At 35.5% G+C, this 12,979-nt stretch overlaps 1 protein-coding gene across 50 annotated transcripts in view; it reads right to left on the bottom strand.

The window, feature by feature from the left end:
- The window catches only part of CCDC7 (coiled-coil domain containing 7), a 248,163-nt gene that overhangs the window by 227,855 nt on the left and 7,329 nt on the right, over window positions 1–12,979 (bottom strand). For 47 of the 50 annotated variants that reach the window (XM_081558761.1, XM_081558756.1, XM_081558748.1 and 44 more), the window contains exons 4-9: window positions 10,115–10,198; window positions 8,855–8,875; window positions 8,518–8,550; window positions 6,825–6,991; window positions 2,922–2,983; window positions 126–182 (exon numbers count right to left, since the gene is read on the bottom strand). In XM_081558761.1, coding sequence (XP_081414887.1) covers window positions 126–182; window positions 2,922–2,983; window positions 6,825–6,991; window positions 8,518–8,550; window positions 8,855–8,875; window positions 10,115–10,198 — 424 coding nt within the window. Of the gene's footprint in view, window positions 1–125; window positions 183–2,921; window positions 2,984–6,824; window positions 6,992–8,517; window positions 8,551–8,854; window positions 8,876–10,087; window positions 10,199–12,979 lie in introns of all 50 variants that reach the window. The other 3 variants (XM_081558767.1, XM_081558766.1, XM_081558747.1) reach the window with 2 other exon arrangements.

Genomic DNA, 12,979 nt, shown 5'->3' on the forward strand with positions numbered 1-12,979 from the left:
CTCCAAACTGCAGGGAATTTACATTTTAACTTAACAAGTATTATTTTAAATTCTAGAAAATTATAGAAATTAATATACAAAACAGAGGTTATTAATACAATGATGTTTAATGAGTAGAAACTTACGTGGCTCAGTCACAGAAACATCCGTAATTTCTTCAGTGGAGTGTGTTTTTGTGAATTCTGAAATAATTAATAGTTATAAGTTTCAATATCAATCATATATATCAATAGAATTTAAATTTCATAGTTTTTAAATAACTCATTCAAGAGAAAATTCTTGGGCTTCCCTGGTGGCTCACTGGTAAAGAATCCGCCTGCCAGTGCAGGAGACACTGGTTCAATCGCTGGTTGGGGAAGATGCTGCATGGAGCAGAGCAACTGAGCCTGCACCACAACTATTGAGTCTGAACTCAGAAGCCTGTGAGTCACAACTACTGAAGCCCACGCATGCTCTGCAACAAAGAGAAGCCCGTGCACTGCACCTAGAGAGTAGCCCCAGCTCTCTCCAACTAGAGAAAATCCTGCACAGCAATGAAGACCCAGCACAACCAAATGTAAGTAAATATTTTTAAAAAAAGAGAACACAAAAAGTCTAAGAAAAGCAACAAAGCTGCCAATATTGTAGATCCTCTAAATCAGGCAACAAATTGTAACATCTAAAAAAATGTGTGTAACAACTGAATGATGTGAACTCACCATTTTCTCAACAAAACTTTGTTTTTCCTCTTATATTCTCCCAGTTAATGTTACCATCATCTAATTTCCCTTCCTTTCATATCCAAATCTGCCCCCTTTCCTCTTTTATTTGTACTCTAACACAGGCACTTATCACACATTTAAGATACAGCAGACTGGTTCCAAATAGGAAAAGGAGTACGTCAAGGCTATATATTGTCACCCTGCTTTTTAACTTATATGCAGAGTACATCATGAGAAACGCTGGGCTGGAAGAAACACAAGCTGGAATCAAGATTGCTGGGAGAAATATCAATAACCTCAGATATGCAGATGCCACCACCCTTATGGCAGAAAGTGAAGAAGAACTAAAGAGCCTCTTGATGAAAGTGAAAGTGGAGAGTGAAAAAGTTGGCTTAAAGCTCAACATTCAGAAAACTAAGATCATGGCATCTGGTCCCATCACTTCATGGGAAATAGATGGGGAAACAGTGGAAACAGTGGCTGACTTTATTTTTTTGGGCTCCAAAATCACTGCAGACGGTGATTGCAGCCATGAAATTAAAAGACGCTTACTCTTTGGAAGGAAGGTTATGACCAACTTAGATAGCATATTAAAAAGCAGAGACATTACTTTGCCAACAAAGGTCCTTCTAGTCAAGGCTATGGTTTTTCCAGTAGTCATGTATGGATGTGAGAGCTGGACTGTGAAGAAAGCTGAGCACCGCAGAATTGATGCTTTTGAACTGTGGTGTTGGAGAAGACTCTTGAGGGTCCCTTGGACTGCAAGGAGATTTAACCAGTCTATCCTAAGGGAGATCAGTCCTGGGTGTTCATTGGAAGGACTGATGTTGAAGCTGAAACTCCAATACTTTGGCCACCTGATGCAAAGAGCTGACTCATTGGAAAAGACCCTAATGCTGGGAAGGACTGGGGACAGGAGGAGAAGGGGACGACAGAGGATGAGATGGCTGGATGGCATCACTGATTCGATGGACATGGGTTTGCGTAGACTCCGGGAGTTGGCGATGGACAGGGAGGCCTGGCGTGCTGCGATTCATGGGGTCGCAAAGAGTCAGACACGACTGAGCAACTGAACTGAACTGAATACAGGCACTTATCACACATTTAAGATACAGCAGTTAACTTCCCTTTTTTACTTCCAACCCCCAAATCTAGCTTCTCAATGTGGCCAGAATAATCTAAAATAAAATTCAACATGTCACTTCCCTATAAAAAAGTCTTCAGTGATTCCCTAATTAAATATGGGGCGGGGGGGAGAAAGTGTTCCTTAGCACAGCATCTAATTCCTTGGCATAGGCTTTCTCCTATCTTATCCCTTCCTATTACTCCATACTTGAATACCATACCAGTAGTAAGGTGGCACTAGTGATAAAGAACCCACCTGCCAATGGAGGAGACAGAAGAGATGCAGGTTTGATCCTTGGGTTAGGAAGATACTCTGGAAGAGCCCATGGCAACCCACTCCAGTACTCTGGCCTGGAGAATCCCATGAACAGAGGAGCCTGGAGGGCTATGGTCCATGGGGTCGCAAAGAGCTGGACACAACTGAAGCAACTGAGCATGCACACGTGGTAATTCCCTATTCATGATGTTTCTCATGCTATACCCTCTTCTTAAAATACCAAATATCTCCCTTCTCCACTTGACAAAATATTACTTATCCATTGTTGTTGTTGTTTAGTCACAAAGTTGTGTTTGACTCTGCAACCCCATGGATTGTAGCCCTCCAGACTCCTTTGTCAGGCAAGAAAACTGGAGTGGGTTGCCATTTCCTTCTTCAAGGGATGTTGCAGACCCAGGAATGAAATCCACATCTCCTGCACTGGCAGGCGGATTCTTTATCACTGAGGCCACCAGGGAAGCCCTATAAGGTTGCATAAAACCTTAAGTCTCTCAGGCTGAACAAGTTGGCTCCTTTCTATGGAATCACTGCAAATAACACATATCTTTTTCATGCATTACACTATATTAAGATAATACATAATGTGGTTGTATCCATATCATGTTGTGGATTTTGAGGGTAAAAACCAAGTTTTATTAATCTTGTATACTCCCAGAATCTGAAACATAAGAACTTTTACTGAAAAGATCAACTACTATTGAATATCTTTAAATTTATCATTGTAAAATTTATATGGCTATAAATTTTTACACTTTAAATCTCAAAATGTTAGTGTATTTAGGAAACCCTATAAAGGCTGGACTTGTGCAAAATATCACCTTCAATTTTCTGCTTCACAGTTTCATAAGTTTGCATATCTTCTGGTGGAATTCCACTATCCCTGTTAAAAGTTAAATAAATAAAGCATATTATCAAACAATTTAAATTACACTTAAGAACCAGAATATATGCTCTAGACATATGCAGTTTGTAAAATAAAATTTAATGTTTTCTGTAACCTTTATTCAGACATTAAGGTAAATTATCTAGTAAATAAGTAAAAAGTATCAAGCTATGTAATTCTATGAATTCTATATATTCACAGAATGTATTCCATGAATATAATTGGGCATATTCCATGAGTATAATTAGGCATACCATGTATATGATGTATTCCATGAATATAATTAGGTACACCAACAACCACATAAACGAAACTAGTAAAAATATATTTGGTATAAGCATGAGATTTCTTTTTATCAATGTATTATTAATATGTAATCAATTGTTAAGAGCACAAGTTCTAGAGTCAGACAGCTTGGCTCAAAACCTGTTTTATCTATTTACTAACTATGTGATCTTGGGTAAGTCATTTAACCTGAGCCTCAGTTTCTTAGTCTATCAAAACTGGATATTAGACTACCTATTTCATGAAGTAGTTGTAAGGACCAAAAGACACACATTAAAGTTACTAGGAAAATATGTAGCACACATTTGATGCTTAAATTTCAAGTATTAATATTAACATATGAAATTAATCCCATGTTTCACAATAGATAGCACAGGTGAATTTATAACTGAACCTCTGAACCAAGGCTCTGTTATGCAATTCCCATTGATGCCAACACAAGTATCATTCCCTTCATTCCTTTAAGTCTGTTGCTGCTGCTGCTAAGTCACTTCAGTCGTGTCCAACTCTGTGCGACCCTATAGACGGCAGCCCACCAGGCTCCGCCGTCCCTGGGATTCTCCAGGCAAGAATACTGGAGTGGGTTGCCGTTTCCTTCTCCAGTGCATGAAAGGGAAAAGTGAAAGTGAAGTCGCTCAGTCGTCCGACTCTTAGCGACCCCATGGACTGTAGCCTACCAGGCTCCTCCATCCATGGGATTTTCCAGGCAAGAGTACCAGAGTGGGGTGCCATTGCCTTCTCCCCTTTAAGTCTAGTCATTGACAGATGGAGGTATCAATGAAGTTACTGCATAATAAATAGTAGCCTCTCCCAATTATGGGCATTTTCTATTTTAACACTGTAAAATGAAAGGGTTTTGTTAATGTTTAATGTAAAAAAATGGTTGTTGATAAATGGAAAGTTTTACTAGGATAAGTTACTATACCAGATATGGTTAGGGATAGGGGAAGAAATGAGTTGAATTCAGGTATCCATAAAAACTCATATTTATTTATATTTATTACATGCAATAGGAAATATGTAGACATGCATGACTGGTTCTGATCTTAAGAAAGTAACAATCTTGACAGGAAAACTTACACATGAATAATCAAATTAATAACTTATGAAGTTAAATTGGTAGCTAATCATTGATTAATTCATAATAAAACTATTAGGTATATTATTTGTTGTCAAACAATAGGGGACAAGAAAGAAGTAAAAAAAGAAGAGATCACTGTAGGATGGATTTCTCAACCCCAGTACTATCGACATTTTAGACTGGATAATTCTTTGTTGTAGGGGCCTGTCTATGTATTTTAGAAAGCAGCATCTCTGACCTGTACCTAGTAAATGCCAGTAGCGTTCTCCCACTCCTAGTTGTGACAATCAAAGTGTCTACATACAAGTGTCTTCTGGGGCACTAAATGGCCCCCATGTGAGAATCAGTGCTATAAAGAAGCTCTACCATGGCACTCTATCAACATTACACAGGTCCAAAAAGTCTACATAAATAAGACTTGACAGTAACCAGATCCAAATCTTAGTAGAATGCCCTAAAATTTCTGCAAGAGAAGGAGAAGATAAGCCTGGTGAAGAGCATCCATTAGATAGCTTCTCATTTCTGTCTCATGGAAGACTGACACAAACTCATTTTTCATTTATCCTCTATTTTCAGTTGAACACCAGGCTTTCTACCCTTCTCTTCCTTACAGCCCAACTGAAAGCTTCCGTTAAGACTCTAAAGATGCATACAGTAGAAACTAACACAACACTGCAAATCAACCATACTCCAATAAAAAATAATCAAAAATAAAACATTATAAAGATGCATGGCTCTAGTTTAGACTTTGCTCCTTCATGTCAGCAACAAATTGCTTCTCTAGCCTGTCATCCGGTCCCTTCTGCTCTGTGTCATCCTGTGGAACAAGGAACACAGGGAGCTGACACCATGCTGATCTTGCTCTTGCTGTTGGCCTAAGTAATTCAATGCCATTTGTGTCCACTGTCTCCATACTACCCTAATATTCCGAAGTATGATAAGCCAATCTCATAGCTACCACTGTGCTGCTACTTCGGGGCTGCCTGCTTGCCAATAATGTAAACAAAAGTATGTCTGAAAAATAGTTTTAAGATACAATGAAAGGGGATATAAAGTACTGAGGAAGTTTAGCAGAATGAATTGGAAATAATTGGGCAAATTATGAAGTTTATGAAGATTATAAATCAGATATACTAAGTGAAATATCTCAAAACTGGAATTTTGTTCAGGCTAACTTCTCACTAAGGGAGAAAAGGTCTGATATTCATACAGATATTCATACAGTGGTATTATATAACAGTAACACTGGAATTCCACTGACTCAATTGGAAAATAGCTCTGCCCTGAGCCATTCAAGTTTCTGCCAACCGCCCTGGCCCCTCAACCTTCCCAGGATCCAGCACCTAAAGGAGTAATCCTTAGCACATACAGGACCCTGCTTCAGTGATAATATCTATTCTAATCAGTTGGTGCCCATATTATCCTGGTTCTTCATATATTTGGCACAACCACCCAGAATGAAACAGTATGTGCATAAAGAATATAAATTGCACATGCATACTTTTTTCTAGTACCAAAAAATTTTTAAAAAGGAAAACTATAGTTTGGGTTGGAAATAAAAGCAGAGTAAAAGTATTTTATGTCAAATATAGAAGGAAATGATGCCATTTGTGACAATATGGGTGAACCTGGATGATGTTACACCAAGTGAAGTAAGTCAGAGAAAGATGATTAATGTGTTACTTTACTTGCATGTAGAGGCTAAAACCTCAAATTCTTAGAATCAGAAAGTAAAATGGTGGCTGCCAGGGGCTGAAGGGGGTTAGGAAGATGGGGTAATGTTGGTCAAAAAGTACAAATTTTCAGTTGCGTACAAATTTTCAGTTATAAGTTGAAAAAGTTCTAAAGATCTAATGCACAGCATGGTGTTTACTGTTCATAATATCACTGTTATCATATACCTAAAATTGCTGAAAGAGTAGATCTGAAGTGTTCTCAAGGAAAAATAATAACCACAGAGGTACAAAATATTCTATGAAGATACTCTATGAAGATATTATATGATGATTTATTCATCTATTTCATTTCAAGAGAGCTAAACCTCAACAGACAACAGAAGTATTCTTGTAATCATTTATTTTAATCTTCCTCTCATCTACCAAAAAAAAGGATTCTCTCAACTAAATAGTAGTAATTCATTCTTTGGAACATATTCCTGTTCGTATTTCAAAGCCAGTAGTGTTCAACAGAACTTTCAAACAATAGCTACATGTGGTTACTAAGCACTTGAAATGTGGCGAGTATGACTAAAAAATTGGTTTTTTAATTAAATTGAATTTTAATAGGCACAGGTGCCTAGAACCATTTCAAACTACTAAAAATTTCAAGTAGGAGTGAGCTAATTATATCTTCTAATTTGATTTAGAAGCTCTATGTACAGTATAATACCTGAACCATTATCTTATATGTGTTACTAATTATATACCTACTCTTACTGTTTTTAATTCTTTTAACACTTAACATTTTACTTACTTAGGTTTAGACAACAGCTCTCTGATGGAGAATTTAGACCCTTCTTTAAGGCGATTTTTCAGTTCTTCAAGTTTGTGTACCTGCTTTACTATTTGTGCAATGCTTAAACTGACTGTTTTATCAGGTGTTGGAAACTCTGCTTCTGAAAAAGTTTGATCTTTGCTTATCTAAAAATAATAAAATTATCCAGTTACTTTGGAAATACTCATTTTGCTCCCATACCTCAAAGAAACTTCATCATTTCACTTAGCATATCTAAATAAATTTTATATTGTCAATCTATAGCTATAATCAAATACTAATTTTACAAATATACTTACATGAGCAACTGCCCCGCAACAGAATTAAAAGTGTTGGTTTTTATATGTCAAAACTCAAATCCAATCTGCTGTTTATTTTTTTAGTATATAAGGATTTTAAGTAAGTTAAATAACAATTTTAGCAGGATCATTTAAAGGCAACTCAAAATATTTAAAAAAGAATGCTAATCCTTGTGATTAGAGGAAAAGTTGGGAAAAAAGTAGTTAAGCCATAGTCTTTGGGGCATAGCAAAGAGAAATTCTAACACTGGGAATTTAAAACAGATACTTCACCTTAGTAACAGCTACCTGGAATGGGATTAAGATGCAATAGCGCGAAGTAAGTAATGGGCAATGTACTGGAAGTCTGAGATTGTGGGATGAAGAACAAATGGAAGGGAAGCAGGAAATAAAGAAATACCTTATGGACAAAAGCAAGATCCAAATAAGAGGACACCAATTATAAACTGAACCTAAAAAGTGACATAGCAATCAGCTACAATTGTCCATATACTGCCTGTCATCAAAAATCCACTTTCCATTGTCCCTGTTTATAGCAGTGGAACATTTCTATCTTGACAGGCAGCATGTTAAACATTAACCTTTGTCAGCAGAGGGTCCTGAAAAGTTAGAGGAGGAAGAAGCTTTTCTTCCAAGTTCTGTCATCTCTCTCTGCTTAATCCTAGGGCAGTACACAGTGTAACTAGTACTACTCACCTACAGCAAGCTTCAACAGCACCCACCCCCATGGATGGCTTCCTGGCAGGTCCCTGGTATGGCATATTCCCCACAGGCATCTTCTCTCAGAACTTTAATTGGATTAAACAATAAACACAGCCAAGGTAGAACTAGTATAATTCTCTAACTCCCTAAAGCTACCCAGGAAATCATTCTGCTGTATTAAAAACATATATAAAATCTTTTTCAAAGTAGAATTTAAAGCCCATAAGGATAGGGACCAGTATTCCTTCAAACTGGTGGCAAAAATGTGAAAATGAAAGTATTAAAAGATCATTAAAGTAACATTAAATTTAAAGAAAAACAAATATAAAATTTTATGAATAAGCATATATCATACTATGAATTAACTTTTACAAAGGAGAAATCTTTAAGTTGATAAGGCCTCTTGTCACTTATTTACTATTTTAGTAAATTATGGAAAAAAAGTTCAAATTCCATTTCAATTTTAGAAGAATGAGTCAAATTCAGAGTAGGCCAGACAATGCAGGAATATTGTGTATAAATCACTAAAAAACATTTATTCTACCTATTTGTTCCTCCTCTAAGTCAAAAGATTATAACCAATGGTTATTAAAATTCTTAAATTTATACTTCAAATTGGTTTTTAAATGAGACAAAATATTAATTTAATTAATAAGAAATGCTATGCTTACCTCTTCCATCTGATTGACCTGTCGCTGAAACCACTTTAAAAAAAAGAAAACACAAAGAAATATTGACAACTTAATTTCTGCAGTGAAATAAATGAGTCCATATGTCTATGTGTATGTGTGTGTCTGTGTATCAAGTATTATCCCTACATCAAATATCATTTTATCCTAGTGTTCAGAATGGAGCTGATGCCACATATAACTGAAACACAAAATTTTTAAATATATATAGCAGCAAGTTTGGGAGCTTTTATTTTTCATTTCTTCAAAACTTAGAAAACTCTTTTTCATTTATATGCATTTCAGTATTAAATTATAGTAAGTAATATACTGAACATACCTTAAAAAGAGATTCCAAAATCTGGAAAATAAAGTTTTAATTAAAACACTTAAAAATAAAATTCTCACAATATAAAATATCTAATTCAAGTCTCTTGAAATTTTTAATCACCAAAATACACTAGTTACTAAAATACACCTATAAATCTATAATCCAAATCACAGCAATTTTATATTTACAGATGTTTTTTAGTATATCTTGCCAAGACAATTTAGTTCAAAGAAAAAAAAGAATTTTCCATCCTTATAGATCTATATTAAAAAAACTCAATTTATGATTTCATGTATTTTCTTAATATAGGTAAGAAATAAAATTTAAATTCCTCTCAGAAAAGCACTATTTTTTCCACAGAGCAGATAGTACAATAATGAAAAGCATTATCATCATTATTTCTTAAATATAACTTTGCTATACTAAAAGGTCTAAGAATCAAGATATAAAATACTACACTACTACTTGTTTTTTTTAATGGAAAATGCAAAGAACTAGTTTGGGAGATTGAGAGAAAATGAATACATAAAACCTATCACACAGTCTAAAATATCAATATTTACCACTTGCAAAATGTAATGCTAAACTGATAACCTTTGCCACAAAAAACAACCAAACTCAATCATAGTCAAGTAAAACTTCTGAATTACACTATTAAAGAAAAATTTTATTACGTACATTCAGGCAGAAGAAAAGTTGCTTAACTGAAAGAAATCAGAATAAGTATAGGGACTTTCCTGGCAGTCCATACTTACTTTATTTTTTTTTAAATTTTATTTATTTATTTGGCTGCTCTGGGTCTTAGTTGTAGCATGCGGGATCTAGCTCCCTGACCAGGGATCGAACTTGGGCCCCCTGCACTGGGAGCTCAGAGTCTTAGCCACTGGACCACCAGGGAAGTCCCCCATACTTACTTTAAAAAGAATGAAATGTAAATACTACATATGAAAATACTAACGACCCAGTCAATGCTGTACATAAAGGAAAATGCACAGAAATAAATGCCTATGATAACAAATAATATTTTCCGACACCTTTTATAACAACTTAAGGCACTATATTCTCTAGACTAATATTGCTGACTGGATTGTCATGTTTAAGATCAAACAGCCAATATAGCTAAGTATTTTTTTACTAAAATGTTACTAATAACTAATAATAATTTAATTAGTAATTATCATTTTATATTGTTTTATTAATACTATTTTTAACTTATGATTAAAATATTAAGTAATATCTTACACTTGGCAGTTTACACAGAATACATACATTATGTTCTTCCTTAGCTGCCTCTTCTAACTGAGTTGCAAATTGTGAACAACATATTAAGAATGAAGTCAGATCATCCCCCACCTTATGAAAAAAGCAGCAAAACACAGTCACTTTTATTTCAGAATCCATATGCATATCCATCCATATTTCAATATACTTAACTATTTTTGAAAATACTTCTGTGTATTTTTAAGTTATGTCCCTTGAAATGCATCATGATAGGAAACCATGTTCACTACACTAGCAAATTCTCCCAGAAAGAAAGTACATTCTGGGAAGTGGTCCAATAATGACATATACCCAACTATGCCTCTCCTTACGTTCTCCTCTACACAGATGCAGAAAATCAGGCATTCCAGCCTCAGACTCCTGAAATTTAGGGGTAGCAAAAAAAAAAGTATACACTTAAATATGCATTATAGTAACGCTTTGTGTTAAAAATGAATGCTGACTATGACTTCTGATTATAAGTATACTTGCCAAGAGGTATAGTCTTTCATCCTCACTTAATGAGCAATAGAAATTTTTGAAGAAAAAGTTACATATTAAAATGTCACAATGACTGAATCTCTTTTAGTAGAGCAGTGATTTGTAAATCAGACAATTGACCAAAAAATTTTTAAAAATCTCAGATGCTTATATACAGTTATAACATTCTCAACAGAATGTTCTCCAGGAGGAATATGTTCCCTCAACATAACATTTTAAACACACTCAAGTTCATACTTTTTTAATCATGGTAAAAACCTATAGTCATATAGGAGACAGAGGGGGAAACTAGTCATTCAGGAGAGTGGTAAAATGAATTAACCAGAATTACTATTCACCAATACAAAATGAGACCATTTGAATACTTGGGGATTTCCTCCCACCTACATTCAGGTCACAATTAGATCAAGATATGGGAGAAATATCAATAACCTCAGATACGCAGATGACACCATTTATGGCAGAAAGTGAAGAAGAACAAGAGCCTCTTGATGAAAGTGAAAGAGGAGAGTGAAAAAGTTGGCTTAAAGATCAACATTCAGAAAACCAAGATCATGGTATCCAGTTCCATCACTTCAAGGCAAATAGATGGGGAAACAGTGGAAACAGTGGCTGACTTTACTTTTCTGGGCCCCAAAATCACTGCTGATGGTGATTGCAGCCATGAAATTAAAAGACACTTGCTCCTTGGAAGGAAAGTTATGACCAACCTAGATAGCATATTAAAAAGCAGAGATATTACTTTGCCAACAAAGGTCCGTCTAGTCAAGGTTATGGTTTTCCCAGTGGTCATGTATGGATGTGAGAGTTGGACTATAAAGAAAGCTGATCACCAAAGACATGATGCTTTTGAACTGTGGTGTTGGAAAAGACTCTTGAGAGTCCCTTGGACTGCAAGGAGATCCAACCAGTCCATCCTAAAGGAGATCAGTCCTGGGTGTTCATTGGAAGGACTGATGTTGAAGCTGAAACTCCAATCCTTTGGCCACCTGATGCAAAGATCTGACTCATTGGAAAAGATCCTGATGCTGGGAAAGATTGAGAGCAGGAGAAGAAGGAGACGACAGAGGATGAGATGGTTGGATGGCATCACTGACTCAATGGACATGGGTTTGGGTGGACTCTGGGAGTTAGTGATGGACAGGGAGGCCTGGTGTGCTGTGGTTCATGGGGTCGCAAAGAGTCGGACACGACTGAGCGACTGAACTGAACTGAACACATTCTTTTTCAAGTATATATGGAAATCATGCAGGACACATGCTGGGCCACAAAGTAAGCCTCACTAAATATGAGAAAACTGAAATTGTATCAAGCAAACTTTCTGACACTCTGATGCCAGAAATCAATTACAAGGAAAAAAAACCTGCAAAAAAACACAAGTACATGGAGGCCAAACAATATGCTACTAAACAACCAATGGTTCACTGAAGAAATCAAAGATGAAATAAAGAAATAGCCAGAGACAAATGAAAATGAGAACATTATGACCCAAAACCTATGACTGCAGATAAAGCAGTTCTATAGAGAGACGCTTATAGCAATACAAGCTTATCTCTGGCAAGGAGAAAAATCGCAAACAACATAACCTTATATCTAAAACAACTAGAAAGAACAAATAAAACCCCAAGTTAGTAGAATAAAAGAAATCATAAAGATCAGAGCTGAAATAAATTATAGACTAAAAGAAAAAAAAATAGAAAAGACCAATGAAACTAAAAGCTAGTTCTTTGAAAAATTAAACAAAATTGATAAAATTTTAGCTAGAGTCATCAAGAAAAGGGAGAGGACCCAAATCAATGAAATTTGAAATGAAAAAGCAAAAGTTACAACCAAACCATAGAAATACAAATGATTATGAGACTATCATGAGCAACTATATGCCAAGAAAATGGACAACCTCAAAGAAAACAAAAACAAATAGAAAATATGAACAGTTAACAGAAATGAAATTGAAAGAGCAATTACTCCCAACAAACAGAAGTCCAGGATCAGATGACTTCACAGGTGAATTCTACCAAATATTTAGAGAAGAATTAACATCTATCCTTCTGAAAATATTCCAAAAAACTGTAGAGGAAACAATACTTCCAAATTCATGCTATTAGGGCATCATCACCCTGATATGAAAATCAGACACACCATGAAAAAGAAAATTATAGGACAGTATCACTGATAAACACAGATGATAAAATCCTCAAAATACTAGCAAAACTACTCCAACAATACGTTACAAGGACCATAAAATAAGATCAAGTGGGATTTATCCCAGGGATGCAAGGGTTTTTCAATATCTGCAATCAATGGGATATACCATATTAACAAACTGAAGAATAAAAACCATATGATAATCTCAACAGATGCAGAAAACATTGC

Source organism: Giraffa tippelskirchi, chromosome 13, assembly GCF_054371585.1.
Source record: "Giraffa tippelskirchi isolate mGirTip1 chromosome 13, T2T-mGirTip1v1.2.pri, whole genome shotgun sequence".
Classification (NCBI taxonomy): domain Eukaryota; kingdom Metazoa; phylum Chordata; class Mammalia; order Artiodactyla; family Giraffidae; genus Giraffa; species Giraffa tippelskirchi.